The sequence below is a fragment of the Astatotilapia calliptera genome, chromosome 15, assembly GCF_964374335.1.
Source record: "Astatotilapia calliptera chromosome 15, fAstCal68.1, whole genome shotgun sequence".
Taxonomy (NCBI): domain Eukaryota; kingdom Metazoa; phylum Chordata; class Actinopteri; order Cichliformes; family Cichlidae; genus Astatotilapia; species Astatotilapia calliptera.
The window spans coordinates 6,321,839-6,343,726 of NC_137436.1; the positions used below are offsets into that span (position 1 = coordinate 6,321,839).

Sequence of the window (21,888 nt, forward strand, 5' to 3'; positions counted from 1 at the left end):
TCTGAAGATTAATTGCACACATTTCTGGCTAATAGTGCATTGAAAATTCCTTTGTAGGTTCAAAAAATACTCTTTGTCTGTCAAACTGAGTTATCATTGGCATTCTTTTTTTTAATGCCTAAAGATAAATATAAAAATGTTTTTTAAAAAAACAACAATGGTCGGTACATTTTCAGAAAGCCTGGAGAGCTATTGCTCAAGACTACAAGCAATTCTGCTCCTTAGAAGCAAAATATAGAAGTATAAAAAGACTTTAAAAATGTAAAACTTTTAAGCACAGTAGACATGTCAGGTACTGATGTAGCACTTTTCTTGTGTAAACTGCTGGTGGCTTAAATACTGTGAACTCTTAGACAGCAGTTTGTGTCCTGTTTTGCTCCACTTTTTATTGTTTACTTTTGCTTTGATGGCTCTTAGTTTAACCGCCAAACTATTTTGTGAAAGTTGGGATTAGGAAAGGATTGTGTTTTGGGTTAAGAAGAGATGAGCTTGGAGCAATGCTGTTCTTACAACTGGCACTAAAGACACGGTGTGAGTACCTGGGATACTACCAGCTTTGACTATTCAGCAGTATTCAAGGCTCTGGGTATAAGAACAAACCCACCAATCAGTAGCTCATAAAATAATACAAAAATTTTGCGATCAAGAGGGAGTAAATAATATTGATCAATCATTAATTACATAATAATTACATAATAATTAGTCATTTACACTTGTTATTGGCATGAGATGGATTGGGGTAAAGATGGTATGTAAGGGTCACATTTAGGGTAAAAAATGATGCCTACATACAAAGACTATCGCCTCCTCTGCATGTGTATGTTCAGCTGCTCTTGAGGTTTCATTTCTCACCAACTTAATCTGAGCCATCTGAACAAATAATGAGCTCTCTGTATTTCTTACATTTTCTCTCACACACAGACACACACCTACTGTTTATTGTTAGATATCTGCCCAAATGCCTTAAATTCTCTTCTTCAGCTCCACCCAGCTGCTATACTTCCCTGAAACTCTTCCAGCTTGTAAACACAGGAAATGACACACATGCCAACATCTGTAACGTTTTTGCTGCTCGCTCTCTCTCTCTCTCTCGCTCCGTGTGTGTGTGTGTGTAGAAAGAAAAGCTGAGAAGTTTACAAAGACACAGCGCCGAGAGCTGCATCTGAACATCTGATGTCTATTTACATGAAAACCCGGAGAATTAAACGTGCCAGTGCCGCAGTTAGACATAAAAGCATGCTTACTCTTCCTCGGCCTTTTATGGTTACCCAGTTTTTAGACTCCTGCTGCTTACTGCGCCCACAAAGATCTGTAAAACTACTGCAAGCGGATCCATGTTTGTCTTTGCTTAGAAAGCAATGACATGTCCATATGTTTCCCCTCAGAAATCAGTCTCGCTTCTTGTCTTCTGCGCCCTACACATGCAAGAAAGTGCCCCGCGTGGAAGCCTGCCTGCTTTCCTTTCGTAAACACGCACACGCCCGAAGCGCACACATGCATATAAAAGTGCTACAGCGCGCGTACAACACATTCACCCCCATCTACCTCTCTCTCTCCCTCCTCTTCCTCTCTCACTCGCTCACACATTCTCACAAGCCTATAGCGCTTTTAGAAGAAATGGTTGGAGCTGCCCCTTCTCTCTGCAAGTCAGCGGAATAAAACGCGCTCTACACTTTTCACCAATTTTCTTTACACGAAACTCCTTGCTTCTAAGACGTTTTTTTGGTTGTTTTTAAAAAAAATATATTTTCCTTCTCCCTCTTTACGCAAATTGAAGTTCTTTTTTTTCGAAAACAAGGATACCGGGAGTTTTACGCATTACATCGAGCCAGTCGAAGGACGGGTATCATATCAGCTTCCTTTGCTGTCTTTTCTCACAAATAAAACAGAGTTCTCCGCTGGGGAATTACAACCACTTCGTTTAGGACTTTAAATAGGCAGAAAGGATTTTCCTTCAGTCGTAATTAGCGTGCCTCGCCACCCTCCTTGTCTCGAGCGCGCGTACTCTCCATATGGCGTAAAACGTGCCTCGCGCAGGATAAAGTCATCAGAACTGGCACTTTGTAATATTTCAGTCTCACTTGGCGAACCACAGAAGCCTAACGACCATCGTCGTCTCCGTTAATAAGGAGCTTGGATGTCAGCAAATAGTACTGCCGCTTGGGAGTGGAACCGTCTCCTGTCATCTTCATTTTCTCCAGCATGGCATCTCACTGGAAGTAGCCTTCAAAGTGGAAGATGGCTTTTTACTGTCCCTAGGTTATAGCCTAATCCCTCCGCATGCCTAATGGCACACTGACGGTGAAAACTCGGCTTTTGTAAAAAGGTAAGAGCTTAGTTGTGGTTTAAACTCTTCAAGGGGAGACGTATTCAAGCAGATTTAAGCTGACAGTTTTACAGTCTCCCTTTTATTTACATGCATATTTTACAACGCTCAGTGTTAATATTTGAAGAATAAAAAGGTTTAACATCAGCCACAAGCCACCTGAAAGACTGATGAGTGGGGATACGTGTCATCTTACTATTATCATTTTTATGAGCTGTGCTAATCTTTGTGTGGTTTGTTTATTTGCTGTTTTATCTTGGAGGGAATCCTCTGATCATTTTACTGTGCCAAGGCTGAGATGATCCTTTGTTTAGGCCAGCCTGCTGTCTCTTGATTATCATTGGCCAACTGGTAGCCAAGAAAACGTGATGGCATGCATGTAAGCCTCCAAAGATGGATTAAAGATCATTAAAGGTCAAACAATTTTAGTGAGCCTATTGTCAGAAACCTTCAAGCAATATTAGGAGCACACAAAGATGTAACAGTAATATATGACTTTTAATGTCTTTACAAACATTTATGCAATAAACTAGCTCAGTGCTGCACAGTGCATGTGCACCAGAGGCTTCTTGTTTCCACATCACACTTGAGTAGGTGGAATACAGACCACGACTGGCTTCTAGTTATGATTTTACAGAGTCGTCTCATCTATACGCACGTTAAACTCGACTTTGAGGTGAACATAGAGAAATGTGATGATTGCCTTTTCATGGGCACATTTCTAAAGATTCAAAAGAAGAAGAATGTGGAGCACTTTAACAGGAGGTGCACCGTCACTGGTTTTATCGTGCAGCGTGAATGAAATGATTTTGAATTAAGAGTCAGCCTCACCTTGAGGGCCGTTTGAAGAACTAGGGTAACTCACTCAGCCAAATGGCTCATAATAAGACAAATTTAGCTGCCAAACACTTTGCAGAGAACTGGATCTGGGTTTAATTTGGGAATAATTAGGAAGTCGAGTGATGTGTTGGTTAATCCTCCGTCACAGATATCGTGCTAACCGGATAATCCTGTTTAAATACCCCCTTTGGTAGGTCAGCAGTTCCTTCAGTTTTTTCACTCCAAAGACCTCCTTGATGAAATAATAAGATCTTTTTGTGTGTGTGGAGAAGAACAAATTCTGGTTTGGGGTTGGAAAAAAATGTTAGTAATCAAATTAAGGAAAGCAACATCACAAATGAATTATTTCATGTTTCAGTCCAGTTTGTCCACCACTGCTGCAGGGCTGCTGGGGCCAGCTCGCGTCCCAGGATGAGTGTGGGTGACTGACTGACACTCAGAGCTGTGAGGAAGACAGAATGAGTCATTTTAATGGAATCAACAGGGGGCTCACTCCAGTTCATAAACACACAAACATGCACGCTCTTACGCCTGGCATAAGCATCTGATGATTCAATGCAAAACTTAATTCAATTAAGTAGAGAATTTATCATAGGAGGCAATGACACTGAGTCAGCGTGAAGGATATGTGCAAAAAAAGAGTTTAAAAAATAAAAGGAGTATGTATCATCAAAATAACGAGGGGAAAAAACAAGATGGTGAAGGGGGTGGATGATTTGACACTCCAGCACTCGCTTCAGAAAATGCACTGCCAAAAGGTCAGCGGGAAAACATAAAGGGACATATTCTCCAGACAGATGACTCACCCCCTGACCATGAGTCTGTAGGAGTGTGGCACTACACAAACACTCGTTTCTATCTGTTTTCCTCTTTTTTTCTCTTCTTCTTTTACTTCTGATAGTCTTATCTGTTCCCTTAAGAGCGCCAAGGAAACAGACATAAATCACAGCGGTCCTTTACATTGGAAAGCAGCAGCGCCAGATGCGATAAGGTTAATACGATTCAACAGGGTCTGCACAAAGTCACCTCTGGCTGATTAGACCTCTGCGTGCACAGACTGACTTAACCCACACAGATCTCACTCCAGTGTGCTCTGTTGTACTTGTTAGGCTAGGAAACTTACATCATTTAATTTTTACTACCTTTAGGAGCTTGGTGACTCCCAACCAGGCTTGTTCACTTTAAATTTTCAGCAGTACAATGTTATATTCATATTGATGAGAAGTGTAAGAGTTGCCAATTACTGCATAACGTATTCTCATCTACAACTCGTGCTGTATTTTTCTGCACTATATCCAATCGTTGTAGAAATGTTACAACAAGCAGAGTATGTGACGCTGAAGTGGTTAAAAAAAATGATCATGTCGCCAGTTTTTTTCCTTTTCTCACATAATGCTGATCTTGTCAGGGTTCATGTCGTTGTCACTGCTCTTGTTACTTACACCTACTAATTGGCCAAAGTGCCATGTAGCGGGTTCTGAGTTGGACAGCATGAGCTTTTCAAGGTAGGTGAAAAGCAGCAGACAAAAACAAATATTTTGTAGGACGTGCACCAGCACAATTTTTTTTAGATCTGCAGCTGATCGAGCAGATGTGGGGTGTGTTTCTGGAGCTGAGTGTGACCTCTGAACTTTCTGGAAAGGCAACTAGAGAACATGTCAGGAGTGAACAAAGTGGATTACTGAAACATCTGGCTGCATGAAAGAGATTTGTTCCCGTTGTGTATGCAGGGCACAGCATGCATAATCCATGTGTCTTCACTTTCACAGTCACTAAATGCCTGGAGAAGCAGAGAAGTCATCTGTAAGAGATCACACTAGCTAGTCCATATTACACTTGTACAGTGTTCTATAAAATACTACTATGTGCTCCTACCATAGCTAGCATAAAAGGTGGATGTAGTGACTGTGACATCACCCTCAACATGAGTTTCTGAAGCCACATTTTGAAACCTCGACATGAGTGTTTTGGTTTTGTTGCTATCGTGGTTGCAAACAATAGGATGTGATGAAGGGGGCAGGTCTGACTGTGAAGCCACACGCTTATTTAGCCAATATGACTTGTGATTGCCAATTCCGTAGCCATTGTAGGTATAGCACAGATAATTCAGTTTTTTTGAAACATGGTATCATCAAGATTTACAAACTGGATGCATTTTTTATTCAAAATAAACATAAGACATTCTCCCACTTAAATAGAACCAGAAATCTTTTTTGCAACCACATCTATCGCCATTTGGCAGCCTTCAGACACAATGCAAGCTCTTACAATTACAGTCAGTCAGTGTTTTGACTGCCAATGTGTTTTTGGAGCCAAATATTATCTTATATGAATGTGAAGGTGACATTTATACTAGGCAGCTTGATAAGTAAACACCATTCAGAAAATATAAGAGTGCAACACACAGACACACACATATCAACTATTTAGTGCAAAATTCCACTCACCAAGTGATGCGTGCAAATTTCTGGGATGGTCTGTACTGCACAGCAAGCCATAATGTTTTGACAGACAATCCATTAAAAATGCTCCAACAGGCTTAAAGAGCATGCGTGCGCACACACACATACACTGAAGAGGTGCAGTTTAATGACTGGCAGTAGTGGACGAAGCCTAGCAGAAACTAACTGGCTCCAGAGCCCGTGCCGGGACACCTATCAGTCAAGGCAGCCATGAACCTATGTCAATTATCCAGGTGACAAAAACAAAACTTCCCCTCAGTCAGAGTTGTTATGAGTTATGAGGAGGGAATTCATATTTTGCACCCGGCTGTAAATGTGCTTTGTAGATCTATAATTTTGGACATTGAGAGTCTGTGGAGCCAACCTCAAGTGGAAAATTTGTTATAGTTGTGCATCGTTCTTCCACCTCCCGAGGCACCTGTTTGTTAAATTAATAAATTGTGTAAACTGCTAATATGTCGTGTTTCTTCAGACTTAAATCATCCAATCAAATAAATGGCACCAAACAAGAGTTAATAGCAGAACAATCTGTTTGGCTTTGGCACAGAAAATTTGGCACATATTTAATGGGTGCAACCCCTATACTCAACTCTGCTCATGCATTTTATACTGTTTGTATAAGATTTATCGCCAAGAAACATTGTTACAGCATTGTTACATCAACCAAACGCAACATTTCCTTACTTTTTTGCTAAGTTTATACCCATCTTCATCCAGTCCAAGACGTTTTGGCTTCTATTTAGTGAGTGATCCTTATTGTGTTTTATTAAACTGTTGCTTAGCGCTAATCGGCTGATATCTGTGTTATATACAGTTTATGATAACAGCCTATTGACTCTGCTCGAGAGCAGAGGAGGATCTAACTTGAATGGGCAGAGCTACGAGAGAAGCAAATAAATTGGCAAGCAGTAAATTCATTCTTATCAAATTAAGTCAGTCTTTTTCACTCTTTCATGAATTACATTATTGTCACCATTAGCGTAGGTGTACAATGAATCTGAAGTGCTTTATTTTGACATGGGAATAAATAAAAAAAAACACAAAAAAAGCTTGATGGTATAATTGTTTAAGCTTTTTAAGCTAAAAGGACAGAACACAAAGATCTGATTTTGTTCACTTTTTTTGTTCTTAACTCCTGCAAGTTAATTTCCATCACGACTGGCTCGAGAGCATTAAGTGAACTACATTTTAATATTCTGAATACTAGCAAAACTATTAAAAAGTCATAATTATATTCACTGAATTAAAATAAAACCACGCTATTAAGTCGTGCTGGTGTGTTGTTTCCATGTTAGACTCTCAGCTCCATGCGATTATGGCAGATGACCTTAACTTCAGCAGCAGGGGGGGGGGGGGGGGGGGGCTTTGTCTGTCTCTGCATTTTCATGGCCTCAGTTAACCTCAGCAGAGAACTTTACGGCATAAACAAAAACAAATGACCCACTATAATTGTAACAGGAGACATGCAACATTGGATGCCAGATTTTCCCTCCCTAGCAAGCTCCATTTTTATCCTCCTGCTCATTCCTCTCTCGTTACATCTCTCCTTGCCTCTTTCCTTCGTACTCCATCTGTGTCCATATTCAAGTTCTTTCTCCATGACATGTCAGCGCACACTTCACTGCAGTGAGTCATTTGAAACAAACTTTCCTCAGCATGCTCAGAGTACAAAAAATAAAAAGTCTCTGGAGTTTGTTAAATGTAGATCAAAGTGTCTCCTGTAGTCGCTTACTCCCTGTCTCCTTCCTCTGGCTGTGTCTCCTTCCAGTCTCACATCTTTACTCTCCCTTCAGCTTCTCAGTTTCTCCTTCTATCCCACCTGTCATGTTCTCGTTCCTCTTCCACGCTGCATCATTTCCTCTCTAATGTGAGGATTTAGAGAAAGCTGGGTTGTAGAGCCTTAGTACAAATCGCATAAACAAGATGTAACTGAAACCCTGAAGGTAGCTGTGAAAAAAAAAAAAGAAATATAGGTCTCCGGTGTGTCCCTTTCAGATTTAAAAGTCTCCAGCATCCTTTCCTTCCCTCCCCCTCTTAATCAAACCTCTTTCACGCAGAGGTAGAGGTGGAAACAACTTAAAGGTCAACAAGTCAAAACTGGCTTAAAATAATGCATGGGGAATGCCCCTGTGTTGATAGTACGCATGCTAATGATGCACCTGTCATCCCAGTGCACACAGCTGGCAGTTGCTATGGAAACGTGTCACCTAGCAGCAGCATATAGTTGCTATAGGGACAATATATCACGTGGCGTCACCTATAGATTAGCTGTTATCGACATTATCACGCTACAAAAAAAAGAGGTGTTACAATGTGCCGAGGGAACTCTCTGCCCTGAGAGATGTGATGCATCTATTTAAAACGTCTCCAAATGCTTAAATAACTTCACAGAGAATGAGTTCGCTTCCTGAAAGGGTGGGGCAAATTGCTTTAATATGTTTTCGTGCCTTACCGAAAGCACGCAAAGATAAACCTGCTGCAGCAATTTAGCAATTACTAAGGTGATCACACGAGGCCTGATTTATTATTAATTTTAGACCGATTTAGAGAACTGCCCAGCAAGGCAGCGGACTGGAAAAGAAGCAGCAGGTTTTTGCACAAGTTTTGTGTGTTTCATCACTGTTTAAGCAACAAGATCACAGTAAGTCTTTAAAATAGAAGAAGAAGGAGGACATGAACTGAATGCATGTGGCGAGCTCGATTACTGAATGCTAACTTTCATCTCTTTTGGTCACTGCACATGGAAAGCCTTTATGTGTCAGAGCCTGAGTGCATTCTCATTAGGCTGCTGGTGTTATCTGTGTGACAGCACTTCTTCTTTTCTGCTCCACTTGTTTTTTTTTGTTGATGTTGTTTTTTTTTTTTTTTACTCCAGTCTTGTTAAAACTATGGATGCACTCAGCTTGTTTTCTTTTGCGGTCTTTTCACGGCTGTCAGGAAGAGCATTTTTACCCTCCTCTTGTTTTCGTCAGGCTTTTTTTTTAATGCTCTTTCGATCACTCATCACCCCCACTTTGTCCCAGAACAGTTGTTCCCTTTTTTTGTCCCTCTGTGGTGAAAGCATGACTCAGTGTTGCACCTTACATGAACTGATGTAAATAAATATACTCCATCCTCATTCTTTTTCTGTTCTTGCATTCCTTTTGTCATCTATCCTCTACTTTCTACTCCTAACTCCAACTCTCGCTACCCTTCTTCTTTGCCACCGCCGTCCATCCTTTTTCCTCCTGGTTCGGTAAACCGAGGAAATCTCTCCCGTTGCTCTTGAAACATTTGTGTGGGTTCCTGTTTGACGCACACCGAGGAGCGAAGGGGAGAGAATCAGGGTGGGAGAGAGGCAGAGTGAGGGGGAGCACAGAAAACCTGAGAAAAGTGGCTGGTTGTGTTTGTCCTTGTGTGATTCACCATCTGTGGTGGAGAGCGCTCTCTTACAGCAGTTTTTTTTCAACCAATAAGATGATTGACATGAAAAATACATTAAAATGTGAGAAGGAGAAAAGAGGGTAGGAGGAGAGAACGTCTGGTCTTGTGTGTGATTCACAGTTACTTTGAATACTAAAAGCTTTGTCTGATTTTGAATATTAAATCTGACTTCATTGCTTTCAGATATGCAGAAGAAAAGAAAGGAAGGAAGGAAAGGAGGGAGGGAGGGATAGAGCGAAACAGGAAAGTGACCGAATAAAATTCAATTAAAATTAGATACAGATTAAAAATAGATCGACGAGGACAGAGGGTGGGAGGGAAGAGAGAGACAAACAAAGAGAGCGATAAGATGAGAAAGTAAGCTGGGGTGGAGAAAGAATGAAAGTAGGAGAAAGCAAACATTATTCAGGGTCACAACCAGAATGCATTAGTACACAGACAGCGGGTGAGAATGGAAGCGAGAGGGGGAGATTTACAGATTGTGCCTTGTGGAAGAAAAAGGAAGACAGGATGGACACGTGGAAGCAAAAAAAAGAAAAGGGAAGGTCATTGGTGTATTATCATTCCCATGCTAAATCTGTGTGATCCTTTATATATACAGACGTGCACATGCCCGAAGGCTGACATACTGTTTACAAACCTGGGAACCAAATAACTTTGTAACACATGACTACACAGAACATGTGCCTATGGTACATAAAAGTAAGTAATACAGAAAGAATGACATCACATTTGTTCTAAGTCAGGCAATGGGTCATTAAAGTATTCTTTATATTCTTCTGAATATGCCTGTGATCATGAATTAATAAATACATAAGCGAGCATGTCTGATAGCACTCAGAAAGCAGAGAGAGAGGGCCATGCTAAAACTGACATTTCATGACATTTGTCTTATTATAATACGGTGACGTCAGCTGGAGCTGTTATTGGTCTATCGTCACACAAAATTGGAAAATTATATCTTGAAAACTGTGGACACTAGACTGCTGACAAACAGGCAAATGGAACTGATTGCATACTCCCTGCCTTTGGGGGTAGAAGTGTTTCAAGTGCACCGTTATTAGTACAATCTACTCAGTGCTTTATACGTTTACACTAGACATTTGGCCTCAAGTTATTTGCTGGTAAGCTTGTTTGTGAAATGAAAGTTTATATTACTAAAGCTACTTTTGACTGCTCCCTTGCTGCAAAGGGTCACCACAGCAGCTAGCTTCCTGAACCATCCCTTAAGGGGATTTGTGTGTGTCTAGCTGGAATTGAACAAAGAGCCATATGCCTGCCAATCAAATGTGTTAACCTCTACACCATAAGATAATCTACCGTAGCTTTAAATGATTGTGTTGCACAACGTTAAGATCATCATTCATCAGTATCACAGCTGTTGTTTCTCCTGTTTAAAGGTTCCAGAAAAAGAGAAAACCAAAATGCAGCTAACTGGGGGAAGGTCCAAAACCCAAAGTGAGGACTCAGCGATGTAAACGGAGTACATAAGAGTCAGGAAAAATAAGTATGTGATGCAGCATGTGAGAACCCAGCTAAGGTTCAAAGACAACAAAACAAAACAAGAAAAATAGATTTAACCATTTTTGTTTATTTTTCCCATGAATTGTTAACTGAAAAACTGTGTAGAAACTGTTCAAAAAAAAAACCTACAGTCTTATTCAATATTGGAGACAATGAACTTGTGAAATATTGGAATGTCCAGTTGCTGCCAAAATTCATCATTGTATGGCTGTTTTTGTGCTCAGGTGGGTTAACAGCACATACAAGTCAAATGTATTATTTTTAAAAAGCCCTGTTTGGGATTATCTTCTCATGGACCGTCGCATACTTCCAGCACAGCTGCTAGTTTTAGATCACTCAACTGGAGTACAACTTTGTTACGTTGTCGTGGAGAAGCGAGGAGTCAAACCTGTGTGGCCAAAGAAGCAAAAAGCAGGTTCTTTTTTTCTTTCTGTTTTAAGTGCCGACACATTATGGCATGAACAGTAACACAGGTTCTGGATGTTGTTCTTCAAACATCAGGATGTTACAGCAGAGCTCTGCATTAATAGCTTCACAAATTCACATCGCACAACCTTGTGGGAAAGGCGAGTATGCTCCTGATCCTGCTCTTGACCTTATGTGCTTCCTTCAGGCGTGGACTATCTGTCCTCTTCAAGTAAAAAGTGGTGAAAACTAGGGGTGCAACGATACACAAAATTCACGGCTCGGTTCGATACTTTGGTGTCACGGTTCAATATTTTTTCAATACAAAAAAATGTTCATGCCTTTTTAATTTGTCATTTATTAAAATTATAAATATATATTTTAACTCAAAAGTACAGTTTTTAAATTTAATGTAAACAACAAAATAATAAATCTATCTGATCGAGAAATCACTCATCTTTGGAAAAGAGAGTTTATTACAGAGAAAGGGCTCTTTCCAAAATAAAAGCTACACTATACGCTTCTTCTGGGGTATATTCTCAGCAGCATATTAAACATATCAGGTCCCCATAAGGAGAATCATGTGCTAACGGCTGTCTAAATGACTCGGGTAAAGTTTGTAGCATGTGTGCTTGTTGTTTTTGTCTTTGCACTAGGATGATGTCGGCGTAAATGTGCAGTCATATTCATTGTGTTCCCACTAGTGCTGTCAGCGTTAATCTCGTTAAAATGACATTAACCCCATAACGCGGCAAATTTCCGTTAACAAGTTACCGCGGATCGCCCCGTGCGTAGGGCTGGACGGCGTCAACACGTTAACAAGCTAACTGCGCTAACGCACTAGTTCCCACCAATTGAGCATTGTGTGGCAAATCCGACATACTGTTTTACTTTTGTCCATGACGCGCTTACCATCAGGGTCATGCTTCACATGAAAACCAAGATAGTTCCAAAGGCCACATCTGAATGAGGGTGGGGGAGGTTCAATTTGCTATGTTGCAACGAGCTTAGCTTCTGTCTTGCTAGCTTGGATCTGCGCTCGACAGAGCAGCCTAGGCGGAGTAGTCGAACGCAGATCCACTGAACACTCAACACAAAATTTTGTATTGTTTGATACACATGCGTACCGAACCGAAAGCACTGTATCGAACGGTTCGATATCGATACGAGTATTGTTGCACCCCTAGTGAAAATGTTGGGTCTTGCAGGGAGACTTAATTATGAGCAGCAGCAGTGGGCCTCCATACTAAGCATGGGTCAGTTTGAAAGACAAGTTGATGCTTTTTTTTTCTCTGTGTAAGTTTGAGGATGTGAGTTCCTGAAAGCAGTCTGGAGGCGCTTGAGAGGGCAGGATGATACTCAGAACTTTGATCACACTTCACATAAACTGGGTGATTGACCTACTGATTACCTTTGGGGGCTGTAGTCTGATAGAAAACCCTATAAACATCACAAATAAAATTAGCAGGAGAAAACCAGCGGTTGTTCGCTGCTAATTTTTACAGGGCTCGCTCTGAACTGCTGAGCTGTTTTCACATTTTCATCTGAAATTTGCATTTAAATTCAGTACCAAGGTCACTCAGCAACAAATTCAGTCAATGTAATCCTCTTCATGCGCAACAGGACAATGCTAATGTTCATGTGAGGTCAGATTAACAGTCATTTAGACCCAAATGAGTGCTTTCAAAATAAACCTGTGTTTGTTTAAGCCCCCTTCCTTTAATAACAATAATAGATGTATGAGCAGCTGGTGAGCCCAGAGACCATGATTCATTCGAATGTTATGACAGAATTGAGGCGATGTATTTTATTAAAATCTATAACAGCTTTTAAAAAAAATGCAAATAACGACAGGAGAAAAAAACAATAAACATGCAAAAGCAATAAATACAGGATGTGAATCAGAATGAAACACACTACCCAAGACTCAAATCACAAGCCAAGTATGCTTTTGGGGTTTGTTTCCTTTACATCCTGCAAGCATCCTGCAGGCCTGAATGTACAGCTTCATGTGCATGCACACTTGCACACTTGTCCCCATGATCGTCCTGAAGACTGACAACAGGCAGCCGAACAAAACATGAGCAGAGCAGGCTGTTGTGCTGCTTGGTGTGCTTACATCTGTATCACTGCTAGGCTCTAAAGAGTATTTCTGGGACTTGGAAAGATGCTAAAACACGCTTTCGTCATGACACACTTTCCCCGTTAGCAAAAAAATAAATAAAACAGCTTTGAAAAAGTGCATGAGGTGACACATCAGCTTTAAATCACACAAACAGAGCTGTGATCTGCACAACTGTGGGAGACGGTGTGCTACTGACTATTACGTGTCTTACACATCATATATTAGGACTACCTGGGAGACTGTGACTATGCTGAAACACATGTGCATCTGTGTTTTGATACAGTTGTGTTTTTTCCTCACTGTGACTATACTGTGCATACCTATGCCAAATACATCTTTTTTTAGCAGCAGCATCTTGTAATTGTATGCACCAAGGCCCTAACAATCTCTTAGCAACAAACTGTAAACCAGTAATGTGGATGCTGATTAGGCAGTAGAATTTAAAAGTCATTAACTCCTAATTTGTGTCTGCAGGTGAAGAATGACTGCAGCGGCAGGTGTGCTAACAGGCTTGGCCAAGCTAAAGCGCCAGGACTCTGCTCGCTCTCAGCATCGGCCCGTACCACCGACATCGCCGGGCCTGGGACACGCCGCCCCCGAGGCCGCTCCTAGGTGATTGTCATGTGCATTCATTTTAACACAGTAGACAGAACTATAAATTAGCCTTTTAAATTGCTGCCTCTGCAGCAGGAAAGAGGATATTGTCACAAAAGCTAATGTGTGTTGGTGAAATTGCTTCTGCAGTCTCTGAAAATTTGCTGTATTTGTTACCCATTGCTGTTAAACTGTTACCTCCAAAAATCCGTTTGTGTTTTCTTGCCATCCTTTTTCATTTAGGAAGAGGAAGAGGCGCACCGATGTCGTAGTGGTGCGAGGTAGACTCCGTCTCTACTCTGCATCTGGGTTTTTCCTCCTTCTGGGACTAATCATCTTGGCCATAGGGATTGGCATGGCGACGCTAGGTTACTGGCCTCACAGTAAAGCCATACTCGCTGGAGGAGGAACTGGAGTCAAGACAGAAAAGGATGCAGCCAATGCGAGCCACAATGGGCAAGGTGAAGAAGGGTGACTAGAAACCTGCTGGCAAAAGTTTGTTCCTCTCATGGCTCATCTCGCTGTTTTGTGGTTTTAGGTACGCCTTCCAAGGAGACTGAGAGCGCTCTGATGCGATTCCTAGAACAGCATCTTCACTCTGAGAGGATGAAGATGCTTGGGCCCTTCACCATGGGCATTGGGATTTTTATTTTCATCTGTGCTAATGCAATACTTCACGAAAACAGAGACAGGGAAACCAAGGTAAGGCTGAAATCATCGCTTCAGGATGCGCACAGTCGAAATACTCAAACACTGTATGGGAAACAAAGAAGTTGGAAGGTTTTTGTGGGTAATGCAACTTTAGTTTTTGCATAATCTGCTTCAAAAGTAGGTTCTTTAGCAATATTTCCATCAAATGTTTCTAAATTTAAAAGCCAGAACTTGTAGTTAATATTTCTTCCCTGTCACTGATTCTTGTTTCTGTCCCTCCTCCACTCTCTACAAAATAAAGGGCATGTACACTCTAGTCATCCATATTCATCATCTCCATAACATGCAGATCAGACTTCTCCCAGTCTCCTTCCACCTTTAGCTCTGCAATTTTCCCTCTGATTAAATTCACTCTGTTTCCATGCTCTCTTCTTCTCTCCTTTGATTCAATTATCCCTCTCCTTCTCCCTTCCCTTTACTGGTAATCCTTGTGAGAAACATGTCCCCCAAGGCCACACGGTGGCAACGTGCACAAATTTAAAACTACAGGGAGATAATGTGTTTTAATGAAACGCTTCAAATATTTTCAGGTAATCTAAAATAAATGCTGCTGCTTCTACTTCTGCTAATACGATTTTCATTTGCTGTAGATCATCCATATGAGAGACATGTACTCCACAGTCATCGATATCCACCGCCTCAGGCAGAAAGAGCAAAAGCAACACCAACACCGGAACAGCACCTGTGTGAGAGAAGTCGGAGATCTTCGAGTCTTCGGCTGCGATACTGCCGCACGGTTAGCCAGCAACTCTCTCCTAGCTTTCTCTCGTGCTGGAAGCATTGCCGGAGGAGGGAGAGGTTCTACAGAAGAGGAGGAGGTGTTGTTAGGGGATGAGGAGTATCACAGACGTAGAGAACAGGCTAAGATGGATTGTAACTTTGCAGGGCTATTGGCACCCCTCTATAAGGATCGCCCATTTTGTGGCCCCGGGGTCGGGCTGGTTCATTCGGATTCCATGCGTCACCAGTGGTCAGCGGATGGAGATGGAGAGAGGGGAGGACACCATGCACGCTCTATTGTCTCCTCCTCTATCTCTGCATTTACACTCCCTGTTATAAAACTCAACAACTGTGTTATTGATGAGCCGGAGATGGAGGCAATAACTGAAGAGGACAGAGGAGGAGAGAGAAGAGAAGGAGAGAGGTCGCAGCCTCTGACCTCTGTGGAGTCTCTGGTGGTTCCCGTGGCATCCGTTGCCAAGGCCTCCAAACCACCGGGCCTACACAGGAGTAACTCCGCCTCCTCCTCATCCCGCTGCTCCTCCTTATCCTCGTCCTCCCTCTCCCCTGCTCCCTCCTCTACCTCAGGCTGCTGGCTTTCCCCGGGAGCAGCAAAGAGTGACTTTGGCTCCAACTCCTCTCTGCACATGCTCAACAGCCATTCCAAATCTCTGGACTTGGAGCGCAGACCGAGTATGCTTAGCGTAAACCCAGAGCAGCGGAAGCACCCCAGCTGGCCCCGACTTGACTGCAGCAACAGCAGCCGTAGTAACAGCGGCAGTCGGGGCAGCACCAAAGGCTACAAGCGGCTGGAGGACAGAGAAGAACAAGGAGATCGGCTCTTGGAGGTGTCACAGTCTGTGGCAGAGAGGCGCGACTATAGTAAGCGCGAGAAGCTGCTAATGATATCCAGGTCGCATAATAACCTGAGCTTTGAGCATGATGAGTTTAATAGCAGCACACTGAAGAGAGGCAGCTCTGAGACTCGGTTCTGATCGCACTGAACTAGAGGTTGATGACAGTTCTGTCCTGTTCTGTAAATTGCCCTCCACACAGTATGAATGTACAGCTTGTGCTGGAGGAAACTGACAAGTTTAATGGCTACACTGTGCAGAGAGGAAACTCAAGCAGTTTCAAGAAAGCCTGTTTTTATGAGCAGCAGGTTGTAGAGTAATGGAACAACTTGCACTGTGAAAGAGTTCAGGTCTATTGTCAGTCAGACACAATGGGTCTACTGCATTAGGGTGACATTAGTTGATCTACGACAGTGATTCCTAATCCAGGGCACATCTGCGGTAGGTTAGCCAAGGAGTATATGAAAAGACTAGCTCAGCTGTTACCATTAAATAAAAGAATTAGTGGACCTGAGGAACTTTAGGCAGTGAAGGGAAAACTTCGAATAAGTAGAAATGTTTACAAAAGATAAAATGGTTAAAAGTGATTGAAAGTGGATAACTCGCTAAGTGAGTAGTAGCGAGTAGTAATAGTTGGAACTATTAGCCAACAGCATGCACAAAGAAATGATGTTATGAGCTAAACAGGATGGATAACAAGCTGAAATACTGTACAGTAGCTAGCTAAATTCATAAATGTTGTCAATTATTTTGCTGATGCTACTAAATTCTCATCTTTCAGTATTGATTAATCCAATGAAATATCAATACAAAAGTAGGCTGAAAGAATTTGAATTGTTACCTTAACATAAAAGTAAGATTGCTAGCCATATAAATAAATAGGGGAAATTGGTCAATTGTCTGTGAAAATACTGGATAAATGATTAAAATAGTCATCTAATAGTCCTGGACTAATCATTGAGAAATTTGAACATGAAGGGTTTAACCAAGGAAGAGTTTTTTCAGTCCAGAGGGGTGAACTACAATGTGAGATTAATGGGTTAGCAAGCGATGTTAAGATAAAAGTCAGAGTATTCTGTGTCATGACTTTTACCTGGATAAATCACCATGGTTACTTGTGCTAAATCACCATGGTTACTTATGCTGAACACAAAACTTATTTTGTTTTGTTAGGACAGCTAAGGCAAAGAAAGCCTGACTGGGTTGAACATCCTGTGTAGTATACTCCTCAGGACTGTTGGGATATGTAAGATGAAAAAGGTTGGATAAATGAAAAAAGCTCATTTGCATTAATGAGCTTGAAAGTCTATATTTGGTATGAGCACCATTATTCATCACACAGCCTGAACTCTTTTAGGCATGTTTTGTTATTATATCTTTAAATTGTGTTCAGGAATAGTTCTCCAGGCTCCTTTAGGGATATTCAAAGATCTTCTTTGGATGTTGGCTGCCTTTCATTGTGCTCTTTGTCAAGATGATCCCGCTCTGTTTCAATAATGTTGATGTCCGGGCTCTGGGGAGGCCAATCCATGACTGATAGTGTTTCACTGTGTATTTTTCCATCCATATATGCTTTAAGAGCACTGCATTGGCAGTGTGTTTGGGGTCATTGTCATGCTGAAAACTTAAGCTGTTGCCAATCAGATGCTTTCCCGAAGGCATTGCATGGTGGATCTAAATCGGATCATACTTTTCTGAATTCTTAAATCAATCAGTGTTGACGAGATCCCAACTCCACTGGCAGAAATGCAGCCCCAAACCAAAACAGACCCTCAATTGTGTACAGATGGCTGTAGACGTTCACTGTTCTGCATGCTGATGACAATTTGAAGCAGCACATTTTACATATGTCTTAACTACTCCATAAGACCTGTTACCATTGATTTGTCTTCCTCTTGTCCAGTTTCCAAGAATCCTTTAAGGATATACTGCACACCATGCTGAGATATGCCGAGTTTCTAGCTAATACTATTAATATTTCTGCACAAATACTATTTTATGCCTGTCAAACTGTGATATCTTTGACATTCCTCATAGACTAAAGGAATGGGAACAAATGATGCGTTTTTGTGACAGGGTGCTAGCGATACAATGTGAAATTGGTTCTTTGCTAAGTTGTTTGTTATGTATGGAAACAACACTGACTACTCCCTTGAGTTAGGTGCCTTTTTTATGCTTAAATTATTCATATGTCAGTGTTAAGCAGCTTAACTTACAACCAAGAAGTAATGGTCAGGTATAAGGACTGGACTAAAAAATAAAAAGCAGCCAATGTCCAAAGAAATGAGAATTGCTCATGACCACTTATTAATTACAAAAAAGTCCTCCTCAAGGGATTAATAATTTTTTTATATATTTTATATTCCCCTTGCTATAAGAGCTGTTTAACACCCAAATTTCTCATCCATGGGATAATAAAGGTTTATTCTAATAAAATACATCACATCAGTCTGCTTAATATCATATTCAGAAATCATTTCTGAAGTTTTACCATCACTGAGACAATATAACCAGCACTGCTACATAAGGTTTTTTACATATAAATTACCTGTTGCACAAAGGGTCCCATAAGACGAAGGAAGTTACTACAATGCCAGTGGGCTCTGCAACAGAGATATAAATCAAATAAAGATAGTAGCCAGGGAAATACAACAAAGAAGTCATGATGTCCTGCAGTATTACAGTCCATCTCTAAACTAGAAATAAAAACCTCAGTCTATGGCTCTGCTACAGGCATTTCAAGGTTATTTTTACAAAATTAATGTAATGGATATCATTCAGGATATTCAGTCATACAGTTATCTTTCTGTGTACTATCATAAAACTGAGTGTATGAGAAAACCATGGTTCATCTGGTGCATCAGCCACAGTATTTTTTTCAGTCAAAACAGAAGGTATACTTATAACAACCATTAGTTATTTCTGATCAACAATCAAAAATAAGTTAATGTTTGTCTATATCTAAAAATCTCTAATTAGGATAACAGAGACAATTTGACTCTTTCTGTATCTGATTTATTATTGAATAAATGTTTGAACCTGTATAAAAAATAGTTCTCGGTATTAGAACAATTGAACCCACATTTATTTATCTTGTGCTGTCTTTATAAAACCAGAGATCTGTATCATTCAAGTGTTGTTTCCTTTTATTTGATCACATTTTTATGATGGTTTGTTTTGAGGAATTCCTGTTCTTGGATATCTAATTGAGTTTACATGAATTTGCATTCATATTGTTCAATGGTTTTGGTTTGTTAGTGACCTCTGATCCTTCTGAACACTTGTGTAAATCTCTTTAGGAAACTTGTAATGTGTGTAATGAGTAACACACCTTATTTTGAGATCTAACATGATGTACCCTCCCACTCAGTGCCACATACTGTATGAGTGTTAAAGAGGAACCCCTTTTAAAAGTGCAGAAATCTTTTCAGAGAGCTTTAATGGTCCCCCACAGTCTATGGGTCAATGTCGAATTTTAGCTTCACTAAATAAACTGTATTTTTACTGATATCTGTTTTGTCCTATTGGATGTGTTTAAAGCAATTCCAATTATGCATGGATTTACACATAATAGCTCTTCTGTCGCCTTTTTCATGGATTGTGGGAGGCAAAAACGTCGCTTAGGCCAGCACACAAACACACGTGCACACACACCGTGCACCAACATACCATCTGACCCCCCCCCCTCACTTAAGCTGTCCAAATATACCTCTAATTTCCATTCTCTGCCTCTTTCACTCACTCCTTCTCCTTCGCTGCATGCAAAATAACAAACAAAGGTCTGGATGAGTCATCACCAATTATCAGTCTGTGGCTCTGTGGGATAACACACACAAACTTGCGCAACACCCTCGCAAGGACCAAGGACTATTTACATCAGAGCATGCAAACATATTTTTTCTAAAATGCATCAAGCAAAGCACGCAGACACATGAGCACACGCAAATGTGCATTTACAATGGAATTCAAAAGCAGAAGGATGATGACGATGTCATTTTAGCCCAAATACGTCAAAAAGTCAACTAAAGCTAAATCTAAGCTAAGCATCTTGTTGTGGGTTCGCTGCCTGTACCAAAATCTGATCAGATGGACTCAAGAAACCATTTGTCGGTACAACTTACTACATTCTAATAATGTCATTTGAGCTCATTTTAAACTGAACCTGAACAAAGTTCAGGTTATTGTGCATGCTTAGCATTTAAATAACATTCATCAATTATGTTTAATAAATGCCTCAGCTGTTTATTCACAACTAGTAGCTTGCAATTTCAGTCAATAATACCCTTCTTTCTCCTTTCATTTTAGCGAACGTTTCATTATAGCTTATGTTTTTGGTAGCAGATGCCTGTGTCAGCCTGTTTGTAAACACAATACCTCGAAAGGTTTAGAATTAATTCTAATAAAACTTGTAGGGGTGTAGAGTGGGGTCATGTTAACAATCCATTAAAATTTGACTCATATCCACCGAGGTCTTCAAGGTCAACGTAATAATTTATCGGTCAAAAATAGACAAAAAGCCTTATAACTTAGAAACTGATATATTGTCAACATGTAAAAAATATTGTGAGATTTAAAATATCATGACACACGTGACCTCTGACCTCTCCTTCAAGGTCAATAGACTGATTTGTCAAGAAAAAGTTGTCTTGGGATACTATTTGAGAATAGTTGATTAATTTTATTATGAATTTTGAAGTTTAAATACATAGCAATTTGAATACATTTACAATGTTCTTGAATAATTTACTAAACTAAGAAAATATTATAAATAAGCTAAAATATTTAATATATCATTTGATATTCATTACTAAGCATTTAAAGACTTTTTTTCATTTTTAAAAAATGAAATAAATGCTGCACATTTCATACAAAATAATTATACTCAAAACTGTGTCAGGTATGTTAAAATGGATTCAACAGGGCAAATAACAAAATCCTGCCCTTTGTGCTTGTTTTTACTGCACTATAAAGTATGTTTAATGAGAACATGTTGGCATGGGGTACAAAATCAGTGTATACAAAAAACAGTGATACTATTCCTTAAAAAGGTAATTCACACAGAGAGTCAGCTGCATTGGCAGAGGTCTGCATTCTTGAAGTGCTTCTTGTTTATCATGTTATCTAACTATTTTAAAAATTTAACCACTAACAACGTAATATAATGTATACTTTTATTAATCCCCTTAGGGAAATGAGTCCTCTGCATTTAACCCATTTACTCAGTGAAGCAGTGGGCTGCCACCAATCCAGCACCCGGGGAGCAGTATGTTGGGACAGTACCTTGCTCGGGGGTACCTCAGGGTAGCCGTTCAGTGGATTCGAACCCCTGGCCTTCCGATCATGGGGCGACCACTATATTAACTTTTTGCTGTACTATCAGTATTGACATTTATAACTAAAACTTAAACATAGTTTGTCACCCTGAGGGCACTTTGCAATTTCCCTTTTGGCAACACAGGTTTGGAAGCCACAAACACAATCAGCTGCTCCTAGAAGAGTTGGGAAGAGCATAAACAAACAAATAAGTAAATAAACACCTACATATAACAAATGTTAAGGAAATATGTTTCAATTTCGTGTATCTGAAAGACAAAAAAGTATCACCAAATATTGGTAAATATCTAAATGTCATCCTATTTCGATCAGGCACTATTAGATTATTTTGCAATTTCTGTTTTTGTCCACTGAGTTGAGTTGATACACCTCGGGGCACTTGGCTGTTTCAGCGTAAATGGTAAATGGTAAATGGTAAATGGCCTGTATTTATATAGCGCTTTTACTAGTCCCTAAGGACCCCAAAGCGCTTTACATATCCAGTCATCCACCCATTCACGCACACATTCACACACTGGTGATGGTAAGCTACATTGTAGCCACAGCCACCCTGGGGCGCACTGACAGAGG

At 40.5% G+C, this 21,888-nt stretch overlaps 1 protein-coding gene across 1 annotated transcript; it reads left to right on the top strand.

The window, feature by feature from the left end:
* The first annotated feature begins 1,585 nt into the window (after positions 1-1,585).
* tmem200a (transmembrane protein 200A) lies at positions 1,586-17,739 on the top strand. The gene is made up of 5 exons (XM_026142628.2): positions 1,586-2,326; positions 13,580-13,717; positions 13,943-14,160; positions 14,238-14,401; positions 15,001-17,739. Exons 2-5 carry the CDS (start codon positions 13,587-13,589, stop codon positions 16,123-16,125), a joined length of 1,638 nt encoding a protein of 545 aa, XP_025998413.2. The 5' UTR covers positions 1,586-2,326; positions 13,580-13,586; the 3' UTR covers positions 16,126-17,739.
* Positions 17,740-21,888: the final 4,149 nt, after the last annotated feature.

Excerpts from the sequence above, each read along its gene's own strand:
- tmem200a (XM_026142628.2), top strand. The coding sequence starts at position 13,587 with ATGACTGCAGCGGCAGGTGTGCTAACAGGCTTGGCCAAGCTAAAGCGC. Across the intron at positions 13,718-13,942 it reads GCCCCCGAGGCCGCTCCTAG|GAAGAGGAAGAGGCGCACCG; the intron begins GTGATTGTCATG and ends TTTTTCATTTAG. Across the intron at positions 14,161-14,237 it reads TGCGAGCCACAATGGGCAAG|GTACGCCTTCCAAGGAGACT; the intron begins GTGAAGAAGGGT and ends TTGTGGTTTTAG.